The 23,324-nt window shown below is 47.4% G+C and overlaps 1 protein-coding gene across 1 annotated transcript in view; it reads right to left on the minus strand.

Annotated features, from left to right (window-relative positions):
* Positions 1–730: 730 nt before the first annotated feature.
* Positions 731–23,324, minus strand: part of BRPF3 (bromodomain and PHD finger containing 3) — a 34,147-nt gene continuing 11,553 nt past the window's right edge. The window contains exons 5-13 of the mRNA XM_049653379.1: positions 21,602–21,730; positions 20,999–21,311; positions 19,966–20,268; positions 17,829–18,335; positions 14,896–14,989; positions 11,056–11,153; positions 8,074–8,171; positions 4,293–4,447; positions 731–3,035 (exon numbers count right to left, since the gene is read on the minus strand). Of these exons, the coding sequence (XP_049509336.1) occupies positions 2,852–3,035; positions 4,293–4,447; positions 8,074–8,171; positions 11,056–11,153; positions 14,896–14,989; positions 17,829–18,335; positions 19,966–20,268; positions 20,999–21,311; positions 21,602–21,730 (1,881 nt within the window). The 3' untranslated portion in view covers positions 731–2,851. The remainder of the gene's footprint in view (positions 3,036–4,292; positions 4,448–8,073; positions 8,172–11,055; positions 11,154–14,895; positions 14,990–17,828; positions 18,336–19,965; positions 20,269–20,998; positions 21,312–21,601; positions 21,731–23,324) is intronic.

The raw sequence follows: 23,324 nt of genomic DNA on the forward strand, positions 1-23,324 counted from the left end.
ATTGAGTCCCTGGGAACTCTCTCTACTCTCCCAGATGCCCCTCTCCAGAAATGCTGGAACCATAGCTGGTGAGAGGGGAGCTGGTACAGAACAGGCCAGCACAGCCTTGAAATGCTGTAGAGCCCACAAGAAACCCCCGCCCAGATCCTTGTCCCAGGATTCTGCCACCATTTCTTGGCCAGCTGTCCTTGGACAAGCCTGTTGATCGTGCTGGTCTGTTTTCTCATCTGCAAAATGAAGACCAGGTAGGCGCCAGGATCCCTTCCAATTCCAAAAGGAGCGAGGTCCATGTTAACGCCTGTGTATCCCAGCTACCTACCTACAGAATGGGGACGGCAATAATTACAAAGGAGGCGTGGGCACCCTCGAGTCTCAAATTCAGCAAGCTGGGTAAACAGGTGCCAGACACAAGGGGCTACTTCTCCAACTGCATGAGGAACAGATGCTCCCAAAGGAACAGGGCCACAGGAAATCTGAGGCATGAGAAGACAGGCTGGACCTTCTACAGGACCCAGAGGGTGGTGCTGTTGGGGGGAGGAAAACGTCAGAGCCCATCTTCACACCCCTCCCAGGCGTCCAAGAGATGGACAGAGCCCTTTCCAGCTGGCAGTCTGCAATGGCTAGACAACCCGTTCTGAATGGTTCCTGCCTTTTGAGGTGGGGGTGGGCTATGGGATTTTGGAAGAGAAGCGCATGCCCCCACTGATGACACCAAACACAGCACAGCAACTGCTGCCCATTAGAACATTTATTTCTCAGAGAGAAAATAAGTTTCAGACAGTCATATTATAGTAGGTAAAATTAACTTTTGTATTCTTTACAAGCATAGATTTTTCTCTGTTTATTACCTCTCTTATACCATCTGTTATAAACAATTCTAGAAAGCAAATAAAGTCACTTTCTACAATAAATAGAGCATCGTGTGCTTCACAGCAGACGCGACTGAGACACGTAGGCCCCATGCCACAGCAGGATCTGAGCCGCTTCCCGTTCTAAAAGAGCAGTTTTAAAGATGAGACTCAGAAAGAGACTGAAAGAGTCAAGGAGATTGAAAAAAAAGAGAGACTAGAAAGAGAAAGTGTTGGGGGGAAGAGACACAGAGAGAGAGAGAGCCCCGAGATCTTACAACACAGGTTGAGACAAAGGTCACAGAGTCCACAGCTGACCGACTACCTGGGGAGAGGGGGACGCATTGGCTCCTTTAAATAAACCACACTGTGTGCATTTAAAATACTCAGCCACACAATGGAGGACTCCAGTAATGGAAACTATAGGCCTGAATAATTTAGAACAGTATTTTACAATTATATACACCATGTCCTTCCCTAGCCATATGCTGTATTGTATTTTTATTATTGTACAAAATCCAAAACCCCATCCTTTATGTTATAGAGAGTTTTGTTGGTTCCCTTTTAAACTCTGGCTCGTGTCCCAAATGTATAAGAAGTTGTGGTGGTTGGTTGGTTGTATTTTTAAAAAGTCGAGTGTGTAAAAATGGCAGTGATCTCCCCAGTGACTTTTTTTTTGTCCAAAACTCCCCTATGAAAAATTTAAAACAATTAAAAAGAACGTCAGGTTAAAAATCAACATGGCGATCAGTGGCCTGCAACCTGGCCCTGCGGCTTTGGTGCTTAAGAGGTGAAAAGAAACATCCAGAGAACAGACTCAAAGCCTCTGAAAGTTGTGTTGGTTTGTCAGTCAGCATTTCCCATTTCACAGTTTTTTTCCTTCCGTTTTTGAGAAGGTGAAGGTGGGGAGGGGGTTGAAAGGTGGAGAGGGAAGGGGACAGAGGGCGTGAAATAAGTGTGGTGTCCCCCGGAGTTTGGGAGCGGGAGCAGCAGAGGCTGGGCTGGGCAGAGCGCAGGCAGGGAGGTGCTGGACCGCGGGCACCACCGTCCATGGTGGTGGAGAGGGAGGCCCACAGAGAGAGGACAGCAGGGGTGAGCAGACCCAGCTGAAGAGCACAGCTTCAGTCAACACCCCTCAACATCCAAGTGGACAGACGGACACTCCCACAACCAGCCTGGTCTGACGGGAGCCCGTCAAGCCTCGGCCCGCCTCTCAGCAAGACAGGGACGGGGCAAGCTTTCACAGCCTGGCCTCAGCTGTGTGTCTGCAGCAGATGGGGAAGGGGTGTGTGTGCTGGTGGAGGGGTCACCCGAGTGGTAGGCTGGCCTCTGTCCTGGGCCCTAAGGAGCCAGGTGGAGGAACCCACCTAGCATAGCAGCTGGCCTCAAAGGGAATGAGACATAAAAAGAAAAAGACCAGTTTGGTGATGGTTTCTGTTTGGCACAAAAGAAAGGAAAGGAACATGGGAAAAGAGAGACGGCACTGGTGCAGAAGATGGGACAGGGAAGAGGTATGAGAATGGGTGACAGAGGGGAGAGAGGGTGAGCTCCGTGAGCTTCCCCGCGGGACTCCCATGTATCCACAGCACCTCTGGGGTCAATGTCAGAGCCTCGCTTGCCCTGAGGTGTAGTTAGCTGGGAGTGGGAAGGAGCGGGCCAGGCACACCTTTGAGAAAGAGCCTAGGACCTCTTGCCTTCTGGCCTCAGGTCCATCTCCTCGGCCGGGCCCAAGCCTCACAGCTATTTATACTTCTAACTGGTTCTTCAGTGGACTAGCCCCCCCGAGCGAGCTCAGGTGGGAGTTTTTGGCACACAGCAGGCCCAGCAGGGGAACCATACAGTTGGTCAAAACTGGGGCCTTGCCCATGGGGAGGACACGGCCCAGTCCCTGGCCTGCCATGGAAGGGGGAAGCTGCCGGCCATATGACTGGCTGGGGCAGGAAGGGGCCTCTGTGCTGCATGGGACAGAGGCAGGGCAGGCAGACACAAGCCAGGACCCACCCTTACAGGTAGCTGGAGGTGACAAAGGAGTGGGGCCCCCGGACGCGGCTCAGGTGGATCATTGCACGGTCGTAGGCCACTTGCACCGACTTTCGGATGCTGGTCTTGCGGCCTTCCAGCATCTTGAGCTTGTCCACGGTGTCTTCCACACCCAGGGGTAGCACTTTGTCCCTTGGAAGCCACTGCCTAAAATACAAGCACAGTAAGAAGCCTGGGCTGAGGCGGGTGGCATGAAGGGGCTCCTCTGGGCCCGTCTGCCTAGGACAAGCAAAGCCAGGGGGAGGGGACAGGGCAGGAGGAGACAGACTGGGACACCCCAGGCAGGAGGCCACCAAGGGACCTTTTTTGCAGCCAGGCCCTTCCCTGAGCCTCAGGGCACTCACTCTGCTTTAGAGGGCTGTTAGGACCCAGGAGCTAAGAAAGACCCATATTAGGGCTAGCTCTCGCCTTGGGGCATCAGGGAGCTATGGCTAGGAAGTGGGGCTGATGCCAGGAACCAGTGATTCCTGATGGGGCCTGCACCAGGTGTGTTTTTCTAAAGATCGCCAGTTGAATCTAACGTGTGGCTAAAAGCTAGCCTTTGGAGCCAGATCTTGGCTTGTATCCCAGGTCTGGCAATGGGGTCTTTGCTTTCTGAGCCTCAGCTTCCTCATCTGCAAATGGATTGGAAGAGGACTGATGAAGATTTAATGAGGATTAAATAAGGTTATGTATGTAAATCGATTTGCATCAGGGCACGGAGTAAACAATAAGTGATAGCTATTATTTTTACTTGTTAGTCCTACCTCCTCATTCTATAAAAGCAGAAGTGAAAGAACTCTAAGAGAAACCTTAAAGGGCAAGCAAGCCCTTTGTAGTGGACCCCACACTGCCCCAAACCACCCTCCACCCCATCCCCCCACCTGAGGACTAAGACGTGCACTCCCACAGCCACTGGGAGCGTTGGCTGCTGACTAGCTCTCAGCTGAGTCCTCTTCAGGAATCACCCGCCACCAAGGGAGTTACCTGGACCAAGGTGACCCCCTTCCCAGGGGCAGCCAGCATTCAATGACTAGTTGCCATGGGAGGACATGCCCACGCACAGCCCCAATTCTGGACATCATTAACAAGCCTCCCAGCTCCGGAGCTCCCCTTAGGATCAGCTGAGGCCTCTATACCAAGTGTTCAACATGTTCCTCCACCCAGCACTGCACCCTTCATCCCCACAGCTCTCCTCAATAAGCCTCCTGATAGAAATATCCATCTCAGAATGTTTTCCAGGGAATCTGACCAGCCACACTCCTTAGTAACTATTAATGTGGCTGGGGCAGGCCAGCTGCTGGTAATGCCTCACCTTGTCTGGATGGAGGCAGGTTAACTGAGCCCACAGCCCCTCTGTGTACTGCGTGGCAGGCCCCTTAGCCCTCATCCTGGCCCAACCTCCAGGTGGTAGTACCCACTCACCAGGTACGCTTGTTGTCAAAGAAGAGGACAAGGAAGAGCTTCTCTCCAGCCTCGGCCTGTTTCTGCTCTCCCAGCTTCAGCACATCCAGAGGGGGGACAGGGATGGGAACACCATTGTGCAGGAGGCCCTCCCGGGGCATCTTGGGATCGATGATCTAGAGACAGGAAAGGAGATGGCACTCAGATGGGGGTGGATGGGGTGAGCAGGGCATGCTGCCTCAGGACTACCTACTGAACCACCCCTCAAGTTATGCAGGGCCTTGGCCAGGCCCACAACCAAGTGATGAAGGGGGCTGACCTCTTGTGACCCTCAGGACCCCAAAATGGAAATCTTGAGTGTTTTCCCAGTTCATTGGCCAAATCCTTCAGCCCTGCTCAATCAGTTCTTCCAATGAGGGAGCTTGTGCCATGAACCCCTGGGGCCCAAGTGGAAACAGAAGAAATGTGAATCCAGTATGGGAGATACCAGAATTGAGGGTATATCTATGATGTCCAGGCCAGACTGGCAAATTCCACCTTCCTAACATCCCTTAGGGGAAGGGAATGGAGGCCAGGAGGCCATTTCTTCCTGTCAATTTTTCCTTTAAAACCTTTGCAATTCACTTCAAAGGCTCAGGGACTTTCCTAAACACCATGGCTATAAAGGAGGTTCTGCATCAGCAGCAGGGCCCATCACCTTGGTTCTACCTAACAGAGCCCCTGGTTACCCACTACCTTCCTGTCTGACCATAATCTTCCTGCTGTGTGGACTAGGTACCTTTGTGGGCACCTCCATCTAAGATCAGAAAGCTTTAAGACTGAACTTGAAGGGTTGCTGGAGAGGGGAAAATGAATGATGTGGCTGGCAAGAAGGACCACTAGAGGAATTAATGCTCAAGGCTGCAAGCTCTACAGGGCAGGGGCTCAGAAAAATGCCTGGTGGCATCAACACAACAGTGATCTCTAGCTCTATGAAGCACTAACAGAGTGACTGAAGATCCTAGTTATTCACACGTCATCCATCATCTTATTTCACCTTCTTGCCGATGCTGAGAAGTCTGCTGACAGGTATCACCTGACAGAGGAAAGCCGTGAGCACAGAGCATGTAGCTGGCTGTGGCCATGGTGGCTTAAACTTCTGCTGCCTACTGTCCTACACAGCCCTCATTTCCAAAGCAGTGAGTTGATAATCTATGTGTGTTGAGGCCAGAGAGACTTGGAAACTTACTGAGGAAGCAGCTTTCTCCAGAGATGGAACAATCTTAATTTCTATACTCTGTCCCAGGGGGCCTGTTCTCATAATAAACTGCTCTCGCTGTTTACCTTTGGGTGTCTGCCAGCTTCCTTACTTCCCTTCCTAGATAAGCAGCTAAAAGCAGGTGCTCTGGTTAAGAGTTTTAAGGAAGAACCATCCCTACCCTGTTCGAGCTGTGTAATTTGGTCAAAACTCTCCCAGCTTGTATGTCCCCCCTGGGATTAAAGCTAAGGGTCCTAATGAGAACCACCATACAAGCCCTCCTGAGCTTCCTCGATTATTGAACAAGATTATTGAACAAGATAGTGGGGCCACTCTGGTATGTTTCCTCGACAGCCATGCTGGTTCCTGCCTTGGAACATGGGGCAGATTGTGAAAAATGTACCCCCCACCCCCTGCCACCAAGGGCAGAAGCAAGGAGAGCTCTCCTCCCTTTCTAAAGAAGATAGATGCAAATATGTCTCAAAATAATAAATAATGGACCATTCACTCAAATGTTATGTGGATGTAAAACAATGTGGCTTATGAAATACTTTAACACATTATATAATGAAGGCATATATACATACTATTATTATAGCTGTAATACATAAACAAATAGAAGAAACGATACAAAACGCTTATAGCTGACTTGCTAGAATGATGGGGTTTGTTGCTTTTCTCTATTTTTTTCCCAAACTTCTATAATACAGATACATTATTTTATGAGAAAAAACAATTTTAAACAAGAGCCAAAAAAAATTTTTTTAAATGTATATTCATTATGGACACGAGTCATATTTAACACAGGAGAACAACGGGAGAGCATAAACCAAAATAAAAACACAGCTTGCATTCAGGTGGTAGGTTTTTTCAGGTGGTGGCTGAATTTATTTACTCATTAAAGAAAATGTATGATTAAGAAGATAATTAAAAAGGAAAAAAAAAGACTATTTTTAGACTTTTTTTTTGCACCATGGGACTTAAAATCACAAAACCAAACCTGTACAGCTTTAATCACTTCCTCAACAATTATGCTGGAAGTCTCACTGACAACAGGGCACACAGCCTTGTGAAGGCAGGCCCAAGGCCCAACCTCCTCAACTGCTGGATCACAGCATGGATTCCCCCTCCTGCCACTGCTGAAGAGGGAGTGAGGTAGGCAACATGGTTCCAATATGGCTCCTGCAAGTTGTATAACCTCTTACAGCTGTAGCTTCCTCACCAGTCCAAAAGGGTCAGAGTTCCTGCCCTCTTGACTTTAAGGGGCTGCTATGAGACTTGAAAGACCCATTGATGTGAAAGAGCTAAGAGAAGCCCAGAACTCCTGTGTGCATGCAAGAGGTTGGCAGGGTAGTTCACAACCGTGGCTACAGATCATCTGAGAAGCTTTATAGAAAACATTCATACCTCGGCCTGGTGTCAGTCTAATTTCATAGTTCTGAAATGGGGCCTCAGTTATCTGTATTGTTTTAAAAACTCCCCCATGATTCTGGCATGCCCTAAAGGTTTAGAATCACTAGCTTCCAGTGCCAGATGGACATTACCTCCCCAATACAGAAAGAGCTCTAACAAATAACAATCAAGGTGGTAAAAATAGAATTTTTTAGCTACTGCTGACGGGAGTATAAATTGGAACTAACTTTCTAAAGGGCAACTTGGCAATGTGTATCAATTTTGCACAGACCTTGTTCTAAGAAGGCACGCCTAAGAATTCACAGTATGGAAATCATCATGATGTGCACAGAGTAAAGCTACAGTGATGTTTATTGCCAGCTATTAATCATAGTGAAAAATTCAAAACAATCTAAATGACCAAGTAGGGAATGGTTAAAATAAGGTACATGCATACAACTGAGGACAATGCAGTCATTAAAGTAATGTTGATGAAGAATGTTTAATGGCACAAGACATGCATGTTCATGGTATGCTGTTACGTGAAAGGGAGGTTACACAGAGTACGGGCTCGCACTTATGCGTTAAAAAAAAAAAAAGAGTGCCTATATACACCAAGAGGTAATCTCTGAATAGATGAGACCATGGGTGATTTTGAACTTGGTGGCTCAGAACACAGGCTTTGACATCACACATTTTGAGCCTTGGGCTCAAATTCCAACCCTGCCATTTAATCAGCTAGATGGCCACAGGGAACAGATAGATCCTCATTTTTCTTCCCCACAAAATGAGAAAAACCACATCTTCCTCAGTATTTCAAGAATTTAGCATGACAAATGTCTAATACAACACTTAAGCATTATAAGCAGCTTTAAAAATTCTCTACAATGAGCATACTACTTTTATGCATAAGCAAATGAATAAATGCTATTAAATCCCTATGAGCCCTAGTCCCTGTCTTCACACTTTTACCCTATTTTAAGTGCTCTGAGCTGAAGACCTTGATGGTTTGACCCACCCAGGCTGGGCTAAAACCTCCCTCCCCTCTGCAGCTAAAAGCACCCTGATTCCCACCCCTCTGCTGGCTTGATCCAATCAGATAAGCTCCTGAGGCAAGATAGGGGCCAGAACAGCCCAGGGGAGGGAGGAGGGTGGTGTCTGGGGCAGACTCACCAAGGCGGGGTAGGAGGGATAGCCTCGGCACTTGGCCCACACCAGCTCCAGGGGCTCCAGGTCTCCGCGGTCTTCAAAGGGCATCAGGAGGCTTCTGCCTGGGGGTTGGGGAGGGGAGGAGACAGTACCCAAAGGGGACTTGGAATGGTGCCCAGGAGGCCTGCCTGTGGCCTCCATTTGACTGGGGCAACCCAAGAATGAGTCAGCAACATCCCCTCCACCCTTCCCCTTTCCTGCCCTTTCCTTAGTTCTTAGACTAGATCAGGGGTCGGCAAACTCATTCTGTAAAGGGCCAAACAGTAAATATTTTAGGTTTTGCAGTCCACATGGTCTCTGTTGCAACTATTCAACCCTATTGTTGCAGCATGAAAGCCACCACAGATACTCTACAGAGGAATGAGTATGGCTGTGTCCCCATAAAATTTTACTTTTAGATGCTGAAATTTGAATTTCATGTAATTTTCATGTGCTATAAAATATCATTCTTTTGATTTTCTTTTCAATCATTTGTAAGTAGAAACCATTTTTAGCTTGCAAGCCCTACAAAAACAAGCTAATATGTTAGTTTGCCGACCCCTGGACTAGAACACTAGAATGGTGTTCCCTAGAAAACTAGGACTGCTTTTATCACCAGGATCCCAGGAAGAACAACAATAACCCAGCTTGGCAAAGCCACAAACTGCTCTCTGGGCCTAAGTGGTGGGCCTCATGATAGAGGCTTCATGGAAAAAGATGCCTGGGACAGACATCCCAGTAAAACCACTTGCTAAATGAGTTCTTTTCTGACAGAGCCACACCTGGCCATTCAGGTCACCTGGGTGCACGGCACGCAGCAGAGCCAAGCAGATCTGCAAGCCCTTCATGTGCCTGCTTTTCTCAGAACCTGACACTGGGTGTCCTGCCTAAAGCAGGCACCACATCTCTCCAGCTTACTTTGTTCGCACACAATGCACTAGCATATGTAGATGGGTACACTTCACAAATGCTCCTGAGCAGAAAGGAACCTCCCTTCCCCCTCCCCACGCCTATAAACCGGAAGCCCAAGGTGACCACAGGGAAAAGGGTCCAAATCCTGCATAGTGGAAATTGTGTTACTAAGGAAATACTACTATCCTCATTTATAAAACAAAACAAAACTACTACTAATAATGAGGTTTGTTTTTTTTTTTTTACCCATTGAGTCAATAGCAATAACAACCAAGAGATAAAATCCAATACTGAAGAGGCTGGCTGTGGGGAAACTGGTGCAATCATACACTGTTGGAAGAAATTGCAGACCAGTCTAATCCTCAAGAACATAATTTGGTGGCATGTCTCCAGAGCCATTAAAAAAAAAAAAGTATGAATCATCTGCTTCAGTAAATTCCTTCCCTGGGAATTATTCTAAGAAAAATAACTTTAAAAACAAATAAAAGGATTTTTAACAAAAATATGCATTTACTACATTATGTATAATATTAAAAGTTGGAAATCACCAAAAATCTAACAATAAAAAAGTTAAGTAAATTGTAATGCATCGACTGGAAGACATATTGTTCCAATAATATGAGTTAAATCAAGATTGTGTCAACACAAAAAAAAGCGTATGAGATAACATTGAAAAATGCAGCAAACGAAAAAGCGTGTGTTCTGGATTAACATTTTGTTAAAAACGTGCCTGAAATAAACAGAAGGCAACACATAGAAATGAAGACAATTGTGTTAAGGTGATGATGGAATAGTAGAAGGTCGAAATTTTTAAGTTTCCCTTGGCATCATTTTATAAGTATGTGGTTTTTTAAAATAAGAGTAAAATGTCACTACCAGAATTCCAATGTTTGTGCCAATCCACTGCCAGTTTTGCACTAGATGCTGTACACTTTCATGTAGATAGGAGCCCTGCTTTCTGGGCGCCAACAGTCAGACAACAATGAAACACGCAGGCATGCATTCATCAACACACATGTGAGACAGAAACTGATGCTAAGGGAAAATAAAGCAGTTGGGAAAAGGAAAGTGGGGAAAGAGGCCCTGACGCCTGTGTTAGATGGGAGCTTCGAAGACCGGGCATCCAGGGTGCACAGCTCCCACAGGAGGGCTGCAGAGATGCACTCGGAGAACAGCCCACCCTGTACCCACTCCACCTGTGCACCAACCAGCCCTCTCCTTTGGCCCTGCCTTGTCCTGTTCTTGAATCCCTTGGTCCAAAGAGACAAGACCCATGTACTTCCCTGTTTGGGTCGGCTAGAGAAGAATGTCTCATGAGGACAGGGCTGAAAGCACTGGATCACATGAACCTACACGGCAAGGTGTGAGATTCAGTGATAGAGGCTATCGCTGATTACTCCAGCAAGGGCAGGCTGGCAAGACCCATGGAAATGACAAATACACACTCCCTTCAAGTTTAGCAGCTCTGCTTCTCTATAGAAGTGTATGCTCTCCAGGGCTACAAAAGATCTATGTACAAGGTTGCTCACTGCAACACTGGTTATAACAAATACATGAAAACAGTCTAAATGTCCATCTGTAGTAGGCTGGCACTCCTAGATAATGGCACATTAGGCAGTCAATAAAAAGCACGGAAGGAGCTCCAAGACCTATTATTAATTGAAAAAAAGCATGGTTTAGGAGAATACGTGTGTATTAGGCTTCTCTACCTATGCTCTTAAATATACACAAGTTTTGGCTTATATGTATATAAATTACAAACAGAGAGACACAGAAGAAACTGCTAACAGTGGTTGTTCTAAGGAGGGGACCCTGGCTTTTCATTATGTACCCTTCTGTGCCTTTTTGATTTTTGTTATCATGGGCATATATTACTATTCAAATTTAAGATGAACTTAAAAAAAAAAAAAAAAGAGTATGAATGACCTGTGAGGGGGGGCATCTCCTTGCCCAACGCCTGAGAGTTTGGAAGAATGAAGGGTTTGGCTGCAGCCCACAGAGCTGGTTCTTTGGAAGGCCTGGGCCCCCCGGATTCACCTGTACACCACTCCTCACCTGAGCTGCTGTAGTCAGAATCTCCATTTACACCTTCCAGGAAGGGTACACGAGATAGGGCTGGCTTCCCACGGCTGCGTTTGGGGGGCGTCAGACCACTGCATATAGAGCAAGAAGGCAGAGGGGGCGAAATGAGCCATTTCAATGACTAACATACCCACTCCTGCTCTCCTATCTCTGAGATGAGTGGAGCTGTAAAAACCGTTCAACAAGAATGGTTTCTCACCTTCCCCTAACAACTCACACTAACCCATGACACCCTTCTGACCACAAAATTCCCATGAGGCTTTGAGAGACCATTTCATGCAGGTGGAGGGACTCTGGAAAGAGACGCCTGCCTCCCTGCCCAGGGACTTTGGACTTCATCCAGATGAAAGGTCGCTCCAGGCACTTGTCAATCCTTCCAGGGTCTAAGCAGCCTAGCCATGAGGAGGGCCCATCTCACATGGATCAGAATTTGTTACCCTGTGGTTTCTACGGCTTCTTTAGAAACCAATTTATTTTTGAGGTACAAAAATTTGCCTCTTTCCCAAATTGTCTATAAAGGACACGTCTTACTCCTTAATTAGAAAAGACACTTTTTAATTAAAAAAAAAATCCACTTCTCACTTCCACTTTGTGTATGAAATTTTTCTTAGAGATGGACTTTTTTTTTTTTTTTTAATGAACAAGCAGAACAAGTTTTTTCCATGTGGTTACTACAAAGAGGTAAAACAATATATAGATATATTTGACAAAGACTAGAAAGGTAATAAAGCAAAAATGAGGATGGTAATACCAGAGTAATGGTATAACTGGAACCCACCCAAGGATCTGTAGTTTTAAACAGCTCCCGAAGCAATTCTAATGTACAACCATAGTTGGGAGCCTCTGGGCAAGAATGAAGTGGCTAGGGCCTTTTCCCATCCAAACTTTAAAAAATATCATTGCTATATAATTTTTCCACTAAAAAAAAAATGCTTAAAAGGTGGGGAAACAATCTGCAGAAGAGTAGAAATGCTTAAGAAACCCCTGGTGGGATAAGAGGAGGTTGGTGTTAGGACTGGTTGGGGAGTAGGGTACTCCTGTTTTCCTAAATCATATGGACTTTATCAGAGTCTTATTCAGAAAAACTTGTACAAACAGAACACAATGAATCATAATCCTTCAGTAACTGGCAGATTGGTAGTTTGTTTTTTTTTTCTGCTATTCAAAATTAGGACCTGTTTGGGGAAAAAAAAAAATTAACACCCAGTTTACATTTAGGATTCAGTTCCCACTCATCCTATAAAAATCTGTCACTGTGCTTAGAGACTCTGAGGCCTCTCAAAGTTCATTATTCTGGAGCTGGGGAGACATCTTCAAATATAACAGAAGAGGGCACAACAAAGTGTTTAAAAGAGAAACTCTGGAGCCAGACTACCTGGGTTCAGAACCTGGCTCTTATCTGTTTGTTTATGTTAATGTTTATTTATTTATTTTGAGAGAGAAAGAGACACATATGCACACAGAGCAAGCAGGGGAGGGGAAGAGGGAGAGAGAGAATCTCAAGCAGGCTCTGTGCTGTCAGTGCAGAGCCCAGTGTGGGGCTCAATCTCATGAAACGTGGGATCATGACCTGAGCTGAAATCGAAAGTCTGACGCTTAACCTACTGAGCCACCCAGGCGCCCCTGGAACCTGTCTCTTCTATTCATGAGTTCCATGATGTTGAGCAAGTTACCTACCTTCTCTGAGGCTGCTGTGAGGATTTAATAGATTGATACACAGAAAACACTCAGTACAGCACATACCAACTACTCAATAAATGGCAGATGATAGTTATGTGGCAAATATTATATGAAGAGCAGTAAATTTTAATGCCTCACTTTAAATATTATAAACTACTAATGTTGTACTATCAAATGATGAGCTCTGAGACAGATGAGCTTAGTAAAATAAGAGGCAACACCAAAACTAGGTCCATGTATTCCTGTTTCATAGAAAAAGCACACGTGACTTGATATGGCCTGTGTTTCAGTCCTCTTTCCACATTACACAGACCAAAGCAGACAACCCAATCTATAATTATTCTGTTTACTGGTTTAACACTCATCTCCCCCTTCTAGAAGATAAGCTCCATGAGAACACATACCTTTATCAGTACTTAGAACAATGTCTGGCTTGAAGTAGGTGCTCAATTATTAATAACCAAAAGCGTGACCCATAGAAAGGGGGAGCAGCTCCAATTTCCTCAGAAAATCATCAGGAAAGATAAACCCAGGGACAGGTGGGGAGGGGAATGGGATTAGTGCAGGTTCCTTGAAGGGTCTTTCTGATTCTGGGAGTAGAGGATTCTAGTCTAATTAGTAAGTAAAATCTTCCTTTATGTACTTACCACCACAGTGGGGCAGGGGGAGGAAAGAAAGAAAAAGAAAAAAAATCCTGCAGTTGCAGTCCTGAATCTCCTGTTTTAAACCCTGAAATTCCACTGAGGTCCACTGAGTTAAAAAGGAAATGCCTTCCAAGGGCATTGTTTCCACACTGAGCAGGGCTCCAGACAAATCGGCGGCACAGACTGGAGTTCTGCAGAAAGGCAAACACACAGTCTGACCAGCAGGCTGACCAGAGCCTAGTCTGGCTTTCTTCTTGTGGTTCATGGCTGGGACGACTGTCCTTCGTGGCGTGAAAAGCCCAACACACCTTCCACCTTTAGTCAAGGGCTAGGAGGGGACAGTTTGATAACCCCACTCCTTCCCCACCCCAATGAACTGGGTTTCCAGGCACCATTACCTTTGAAGGGAGTTAAGAATTCCCACCCAGGACCAGGGTGAAACCATTTTGTAGGATTCCAAAAGCTCTGCCTCCTCTATGCCTAGTAACTATGTTTTTCCCATTCGTTCCCCTTATGTCTCTAGAAACCATGGAGAAGACAGCTAAGGCAATTCTGAGGCTTGATGGGAGGAAAATCTCAAAGCAACCATGGAAAGCTGGGCTATGCCACAGTAAGGGGCCTCCCGTACCCACCACCCAGGAGCCCAGGAGCCACGGTAGAGTGAGTACCTGACAGAACATAATGCTCAACCTGCCTTGGAAGCACTTCAAACACTGCTGCCCTGGGACCTTTGAAACCTCCCCTACTCGGAACTGAGGATCCATTCAGTAGCCATGTTGGGGGCCAGTAATTAGCCTTCAGGACAACTTGTTTCTCCTCTGTGGCACTGAGGGTCTCCCATTTCCAAGAGTCCTGCAGCCCCCGATTTCTTACAGAGTACACTTAACACAGAGTAGGGATTCAATAAACTCGACTTGGAAGAAACTTTAACATTTTGGTCTCAGAAATCCTCCCTTCTTGTAAAAGAACAGGAAAAGCAACCCATCCTTTCCCAGCTCAAGGAGGGTAGAAGAGCTAGGGCCTTTGAATAAAAGGCCATTCTGAACTTCCTATCTGCCCATTTCTTACTCCCACACCACACCTCTACAGAGGCCTTTGCTGTGATGCCCCAAAAGGCAAAGAGCAAAACTATGTCTGTAACTGGGTCATCAGAGTGGGCCAGGGGTGTGGGTGGGGGATTGGCTCAAATGTTAACTTCACTGGGCAATACAGATTTGGCTGGCCCTGCCCTCTGGAGCCAAATTCGGCTTCACAAACCCTGTAAAGCATCAGCATCACTCCTCCCCTCCTAGTCAGATCAGGCCTGTGAATCAAGGGTCACACTGTTTCCTAGGAGCTACCAGTTACAGACCAGAGGCCTCAGGAAATAGCAGGGGTGGAGGAAGAAAAACCTTAGATAAGCAGGAGGAGGCTCCATCTGTGGCTGAATGGAGAATACAGGGACAGGTGGAGGAGCTGCCAACAAAGCTTTGGGAACAACTGTTCTTACCTGCAAGCTTCAAATGCCAGTCCACCACTGAGACCCAAACTACATTCTGAGTCAGACCCGCTTTCGGTGTGTTTTCCAAATCCGTTGGTCACGCCTGCCAAGGACACATAGTGTAAGCCTGAGTGCAGAAACCCCCCTTCCCCTGACACATGCTGCAGTGTGAGGTGGCCACCTGAGGAGGGGTGGAAAGGATGGTTGTTGCTTCCTGCATGGGAAATGGGTCTCGGGCAGTGGAAAGACCCCGATAAAGGTTTGGGGGAAATGTTGGCTAGGGAAATAAGTAGACCCTGCATTTTCCTTCTCATCCTTCTGGTTCAACTTGAAGGAAAACACAGCACACAGCTCACACCAGTTACTGTCATTTGGCTACAAAATGAAATACCAAGACTTCCCCACTCTGGCTGGCTCACAAGTCCCTAATTCTGCTCCTAATTTCAAGCCTCAATTATCAGGGAGTCTCCTCTGCCTCTTGGGGAGCCCACCCGCCTTGCCTCTTCAGATAAACACTCACGCCCTATCCATCACACAGCTGGCAACAGTGAGCTTCATTCTTTTGGGATGGTGTCAGCAGAGGCTGGGACAGGAGAAGGGCTATGTCAGCCACACCCTGAGATCTCCAGCAGAGCTAGTCAGAGCTGGGGGACTTCAACAGATCTAGAGCAGACTGGACCTTCCTGGGGTGGGAAGACAGAATTCCCTGGGTTCTAAGCAAGGCTCTGAAATACAGGTCCTTTTTCCTCTTTAACCTCTGCTTCTCCTTTTGTGAACATAGTATCTTCTTCTTCTTTATAGAGGACAGTACTGAGTACGAATGAGAAGTCTGTTTATAGAAGGCAGCCGTATGGAAGCGAATGAAGACTGGTCATCCCAGGGACAGGAGGAGGCTCATCGGCTGTAGAGGCTTCAACTCTATTATCTGGTTCCTAACCACAATCCAGACAGAGTCCTACAAGTCTGGCAGCTGAGCCAAGCGCTTGAGATCTAAGTCACAGATACCTTGGCCAAAAAACTGTGAGGCAAGTTACACCACCTGTAAGAGCAGGTGCCTGAGCCAACACATCTGGACTCTAACCTGGCTCTGTCTCTAACATTATGGCTTCTGTTTAAATCACGAAGCCAGCTGTGCCTCAGCTGCCAAAGATCAATACCCGTTCTTGTGAGACTCCACTAAGGTCATACAGAAATATTCCTGGGTGCCAGGCCACTACGATGGGGGACAAACAGATTCTAGCAGGTTCCCCAAGCAGTGGGCCCTCTTTAGGTTGGATGAGCCTGATATCCAGACCTATTTCCTATTAGAGGGATTTTTCATTTTTAGTGCATAGCATTCTCAGTGTTGTTTGGCTAGTCCTGATACAGTGGAGACAATGACAACAGTAACTGCTACCATCGACTGCTGTATGCCAAGTACTTTATACAGACGATTTCCAATTCTCGGAGCCCTGCAAGATAGGTATAACTAGTACCATATTAGAAATAAGGAACAAGCTTGAAAGGTTAATTAATCTGCCCCAGGATACACAGGTGGTCAGAAGATGGGATATGAACCCAGGTCTGCCTAACTCCAAGCCTCAGACTCGATTCTATGAACTAATCTACTCCCTTAATACGGGGAAGCTTGGGCCAAACGGGAAGGGAAGGTATTGTTGGAAACAAAGTGTTAGGAAGGAAGAGAGAAGTATGTGCTAGCCAAATAGCCCAAAACCACCACATAAAAAGGCAAGAGAGGGACATGAAGAGCACAAGCCAAGAGTAGGCCCCTCCCCACCAAGTAAGCTCACCTCCCATATTTCACTAAGACTAAACCACACCATCCAGAAAAGAAGCCCTGCATATGCAGGCTCACCTCACCCATCCAGCCTTGGCTCCCGATGCTTCAGGAAGCCCCTCTCCAAACTGTCCTTCACAGGGATTCTGTCCTTGCTTCCATACACCCAGGCCTGAGCCTTCGCTCCATCTACTCCCTTCTTTTCTGATCTCTTCTCACAGGGCCAGCTCAGGCACCACCTTCATGGAACCTTCCTGACTCCTCTAGCTCCTAGTTGCTAAACACCTCCAGCAGTGCTGTCACCTAACACATAATCACATACTGTCTGGCACCATGACATCTCTGCACCTTTGCTCCCCACTGGACTATGAATTCTTCCAGAGCTGGAACTCAGTCTGACTCATTGTATGACCCCCTGTGACCAGCTTGTGCTGGATGTGTAGTAAGGACCCTTTAGTATGGCAGCCGCCATTACCTACCTCTGGAACCTCATCTCTAACCATGCCCTGGCTAACTCTGCTCCAGCCACACTGGTTTCCCCACTATTCCCCAGGCATTCGGGCATGTTCCCACCACCAGGGCCTGTGCACCTACTAGTTTATCTTTTTGAAGTGTTCTCCCCCAGAAACCCCAATAGCCCATGCCTTCAACTCCCTCAAACCTTTACTCAAATGTCCCCTCCCCAAGTCTCCCCTGGCCACCTTCTCTAATACCACCCCAGTATCCCCTATTCCCCTTCCCTGCTAGATTTTTCTCCATAGCTTCTGATACAAGGTACAATTCACTCATTTGTTTTTAGTCTTTCTCCCCTACAAGGGAGATTTTTGTCTTCTGTTCAAGGACTTTTCTCCCCCCAGTGCCTAAATATCTGATGAATGAAGGAACTAAGGTCAAGGCAGGAACCACTTTATCATATATAGCTTTGCATTCCCTTCAAGGCCAAAGAAAGCCCCAGACACAATGTGGCCCTCTCAAATTACTTTCTCAAAGCCTCTTCTCCAGGCCACTACTCATGTGCCAGGCACAACTGTAAGCTATGGATCCCTCAATGGTTCTACTGGCGTCCACAGGGACCATTAGGGAGGCAGCCAACTAGGGGAGGTGCTGGCTGGCAAGGCAAAGCAGGAAAGCAGATGAGAAGTAGAGAAGTCACAGGCGTGGTCACCTGTCTCCTCCTCCTGCTGGGGGGACCTCTCCCCTTCGCTCTCACTACAGCTCCTGCTCCTTGGCCGCTTCCGGGAGTGCCGTTCATCCTCGATGCTGGCCGGAGAGGCAGGAGAGCCCACTGTACCATGGTCCTCACCATTCTCTGGGGCCCTATCTGGGCTCCTCTGTAGCTTAACTCCATTTTTGGCCTTCTTGAAGAGGACGGATGTGCGGCGGCCCACGCCACTGAGTGGGGCACCAGCAGGGGTCTCAGGGGGCATGAGAGACACTCTGTTGATGCCATTGTCACTGAGCAGGCGTTGCAGGGGCTCACTCCCTATCTGCAGAGGTGATTTTTCCAAGAGCTCATCTTCTTCCACCTTTCTGGGCTTTAGGAATCGGCTTGGAGGCTTACTATCATTAATGGGTTTCAGAGTAGGGGGATCCGGAGGGGAGTCTTGCTCAGACAGGGAAGGTGCAGGCCCAGTGGGCTCGAGGGTTGGTGGGGGAGGCAGTATGGAGTCATCTGTTAGAGAAAAAGAGAACCTGCTTGAACATTTTAGAAAAGGTCTGCCCCTACAAGCCAGATAATGACTCTGATAAGCAAGAACCAAAGGCATTGGTTCTTGACATGTATCCCAGGTCTCCCATCTGAGGCAAAAAGAATGTAGGATTAAGTTTTATCTACATTAGTAATTCTAAACCCTATGTATGAGAATCATCTAGGAAGTTTCTTAAAACTTCCAGCGTCAAGGTCCGATCCAAGACCAACTGAAACTAAATTTCTAATGATGGGGTATTTTTTAAAAAAGCTTTACCAGGTGAATCTGATGAAGTGAGAATTACAAAACATTACTCCACACTTGAGAAAGCTGAAAGCTACCTGGCTTAATCAATAATCAGTTAAGTCTCAGCTTCACAGATTAGAGGTGCACAGCTCTCATTAGACTCAAGTGTTTTCCCTTCTGTCAATGTGTTCTGTTTCCTATCACCCAAGTGAAGCAAGGAGGACAAGCAGAAAGAGTAAGTTTATAAATGTGAAAAAATGAGAGCAAGTAAGTTAAATCAGTGGTTCCCAAACATGTCTGTTCACTTACTATCTTGAAACTTTTAAAAATTAGAATTTCCAAGCCACAGCCCAGACTTCCTTAATCTGAATCTCTGGGATGTGAGGCCTGGGAATTTTGTTTTAAAACCCTCTGGAAGAAGCTGTTGTAGCCGGTCAGTGGGCAGGACTCTGCATGGCCACAGCCCAGGAGTGGGATACAAGTGGCATGCTGGTTGCCACACAGGGAATCAGGAAGAGTCACTGCCAAATGTGACCTCCCAGCCACGTCCTTATTCTCAGCCAACCTAAAATAAAATGGGCCATTCCTTGCAGTTTGGGCCCTGGAGAGAACTACCCTCTGGAGATAACTCCGAACCCTTCTAGACTGTGTGGATGACAGACCCTCCCCAAGCTGTAGGCTCAGCTCTGAGGACCTGTATAAGGGAGACAATTCTGTCCCCAACGAAGTGGGGAGGATGGAAAGCAGCTCAGTTTTAAGGCTGGGTCTCTGAGAATCACTTCCCCAGATGTCTCTTGCAATCTGACCTTTCTGCTTAGGATGGGCCTGTAGACTTGGTCAGCTGGGGTCAAAGCCATGAGGTAGTTCAAGAAGCCAGACCATCTTTAGGGTCTTTCTTCCTTTTCTGTCCTCCCACACCACAACCTAACCTGCTCTAAAAAAGCCTATCTACATGATGGTAGGTGAGCAAATATTTAACTGATATGTGCAAGATAGCCATTATCAGGTACAAAATACTGTAATACTTCTTTATTAGTTAGTACAGAGCTGCTGGGCCCCAGCCTCTAAAACTCCCCAAACCTGTCCACAATCTAGCAACTAAATATCCCCATCAGTGGTCCCCAGAACCGACTCCAATGCAACAGCCAACATCTACTCTGATGAATTTTGGTCTCTACTGATTATTAAATATTTTGAATATCATCCCTGGATATACATGGAAGCACGACCTCTCCAAGGATTTTTGCTTGCCCACAAGGGTCTGACCTAAACTCAGGAAAGGATGCTTGCACCATCCTTGAGATTTTAGCTTAACCCTTACTCCCTTAGTTTGGCCTCCAACCCCCTGTCTGCCCCTGATTGTCTCACCTCTGTCCCCATCATCTTCTGGCTCCTCCTGTGGGGCCTGCTCCAGCACAGCCGCATCCCCCTGGGGCCCTGCTGGCAGCTCCCCATTGGACACAGTCTTGTTCAGTGATGGTGGCTGTGGTGGTGGTGGCTGTGCCAGCTTCTGCCGAAGGGCATTGATCTCCCTGCGCAGCAGGCGGACGCGACGGGTCCGGGCCCCGCTGGACCGCATGGCGCTCACCAGGTCCAATTTCTCCAGCAGCTCCTTCAGCTGCACCTCCGGGGACAAGTGGGCCCGGTTCTCTGGGATGAGGATGTTGTCCACTGCCAGGGAGAAGGGAGGACAGAAGGGCTGAAGGATCTGCCCAGCCCAGGGCAAGGGGAAGGGGCTGAATCCTTTGGATGCAAAATATTCTCCTGGAATGCCTGGGCCAGTGGCTTCCAGCAGCATCACTGTGGGGCCCTGGCCCTGGTAACACCGTTGCCCGGAGGGCAGCCACAGGGACAAGGTCAGAATCTGGGAAACATCTGCAGGAAGCTGTTCACAGTCATAATTACAGGCTCTGTGGAGCAGGCACGAGGCAGCTTGGCAATCTCCTGGGCCTGAGTGACTGGCTACTGCCATCGAGAAGCAGAGAGCAGGGGCAGGCAGGGTGTGGGGCTCAGAGGCAATTCCATTTTTCTGGTCCTCTACTTGCACTCTTCTGAATGAGCCAGACATACACTAGCACTGCACTCTCCCTGCCCCATGCTCTGGACGCTGTATAGAGGGCATCCAGAAGAGGAAGACCCCTGGTAAGGATTTAAGTTTTCAAACAGACAGCCAGTACCTGATTCCTTTTCCTACCATTCAAGAAATAGTGAATTCGTTAAACTTTAGCTCCTAGAACTACTGCAAGCCACAAGCAGGAATATCCCAGTCTGGGCCTACCCTCAGCTCTCCTCGTGTCTACCCTAAATAGCTCCAAGGCCCACCCTGATCCCTGGCTCTCTGGGCTCCATCCCTGTGCCTCCTCTTGGTCCCTCTCCTCCCCACCCATCCAAGGCTTCTCACCGTCTTCCCAGGAGAAGCGGTAAAAGTCCTCCAATTTGGGTGACTCAGGCAAGTGGGTGCCCCTCTCGGGGTCATAGCCGATGTTCTCTGCCTGCCGCCGGGCATGCCGCAGGATGGCCCCTCCCAGGTCCCGCAGGCGGACAGCTGCTCGGTGGAAAATTGTGTCTTTAGCATTATACTTCATGCAGTTGGTAACTATAAGGTTAAAGTCCTCCTCAAACTCCTCCAAGGTGCGGTACAGGTGGGACTCCAGCTTCCGCCTCATGGTAGAAAAATCCATTGGCTTGGATATGAATTCCAGGTAATCTGGAACCTAAACATATAAAACCTGTACAATTACAACAACCATTTACTAGCCAAACAGGTGCACCCTTCACCAGCACTCTTGCCTCCCCATTTTCTGGTTTGGCACGCTGCGCAGTCAGAGCCCCAGGGCCCTGGCCCACCCTGGCCTGCTAACTCCTCACCATGGTCAAGTCTACTAGCTTTGCCAGAAACCCCCAGGTGTCATACACCCTGTGGCCTGACCCCTTCCTGGCCTACTCAGACCCTGTTTCCAGTCCAGGAGGGGCTCACTGCTCAGGAAGTGGTGGGGGAACTTGCCTCACTCAGGTTGACAGGTTCGGCAAAGATGTGTGCCGGATCCTTCTCCTGCAGCAAGTCCAGTGTGGTTCTCAGCAGAACATTGAATGGCATAAGCTCCAGCTCCATCGCGGCCTGCTGGACTTTGACCTGTGCAGAAGGTGGAAAGAGATCAGGACACCCTCTGCGAAGAGGCACCAAACTTTTTCTTGATTACTTTTACCAATCATGTACAACAAATTTTCACAGGATATTAAGCTGACCGGTATATGAGGAGAGATCACCCAACTTTCAGCCTAGAAATAATGACCAACAGCTACTGCTGTGTGAACGTTCCCTACATATCGAGCACCGTACCAAAACTTACAATAACAGTTAACACTTTCATAGTCCTTCCTAAATGCCAAGTAACATTCTAACCATTTTATGGAACATTAACAACTATATCAGGTAGGTACAGATGAGGTGTTTTACATGGAGAAAACTGAGGCACAGAGAGACTGACCGGCCCAAGGCCACATAGCCAGTAATGAGCAGAATAGGGATTTAGTCTCCGATAGCCTGATTCCACAGTGTGTGCTCTTGACTACTATGCCACACTGCTTCTCTACTTATGTTACTTTGATTAATCATCACAATAATCCTGAGGGAGAAATTATTATCCTCATTTTACAAATCTGGAATCTGAGATTTGGAAGTATAATGAGGAGTCACTAACCCAATGAGATAGGACTTGAACCTAGCTTTGTCTTAGTCCAAAGAGCACACTGATGATTTAAAATGTGACTCGGGCCAGCATTCCCACTTAGTATGCTAAGCTATTGATCCCATTGGCCTTGAGGCCATCTTGGGATAACTAAGGCCTCTAGGCTCACCTCCTCAGGCAGCCAGAAGCCTCACATATGTACAGTGACAGAAGTACATTGCACAAATGTTATTTGCTATGTATGCCCTAATGCTAAAAGGTTGGGAAGCCACAGATTAGATTATGAAATGTTTCTTCTTCTTAGTGACATCAAAATGGGCCTGACTGCTTCCTTTCCCCTTTTATCTCTCTGAACCAGAGGCAAGAAGAAAAGCTCAGCTGTGCGACCAAGACTGGGATGGCACAGTCTGAATCCACAGAGAAGGTCCTGAGATGTCCTCTGTGCCACCCACACACACTATGTATGGCAAGAGCTGCCCAGTCTCACAGATGGAAACTCAGACTACAGGTCTACAGAGAGAAGGGCTCGTGCTGGGGCTGAATAGTGAAGTAGGATTTGGAGAAAGAGAGAAAGGAACATCTTTAACCCAGGCCTCTGAAGCATGCAAGGAACAGCTGCTATTCCTAGACTGGAGAGAATGGTTTTGGCTTGTCACTGATTCAATTAATAGTATTTACTCTCTGCCCTGTGCAGAGTGCTGCAGTAGACACTTCAGGGAGACAGACTATCGATGATGGTGATGCTGACAGCTGACACTTCTATAGCTCCCACTGCATGCCAGGCACTGTTCTAAGCTCTTTATATATAGTAAGTCATCTAATTTTCACAACCTTCTGGTGTAGGTTCTATTATTACCCCCATTTTACAATCAAGGAAACTGAGGTAGAAAGAGTTTAGCAATTTACCCAATGTCACATAAGCACTGAATGACAGAACCAGATATAAAACCAGGTAGTCTGGTGCCACAGTTCATATTCCTAACCCCTCTGTTACACTACTACCTCAACGTTGCCCATGCTTAGAGGCTTAGAATCTCC

Source organism: Panthera uncia (assembly GCF_023721935.1).
Source record: "Panthera uncia isolate 11264 chromosome B2 unlocalized genomic scaffold, Puncia_PCG_1.0 HiC_scaffold_24, whole genome shotgun sequence".
Classification (NCBI taxonomy): Eukaryota; Metazoa; Chordata; class Mammalia; order Carnivora; family Felidae; genus Panthera; species Panthera uncia.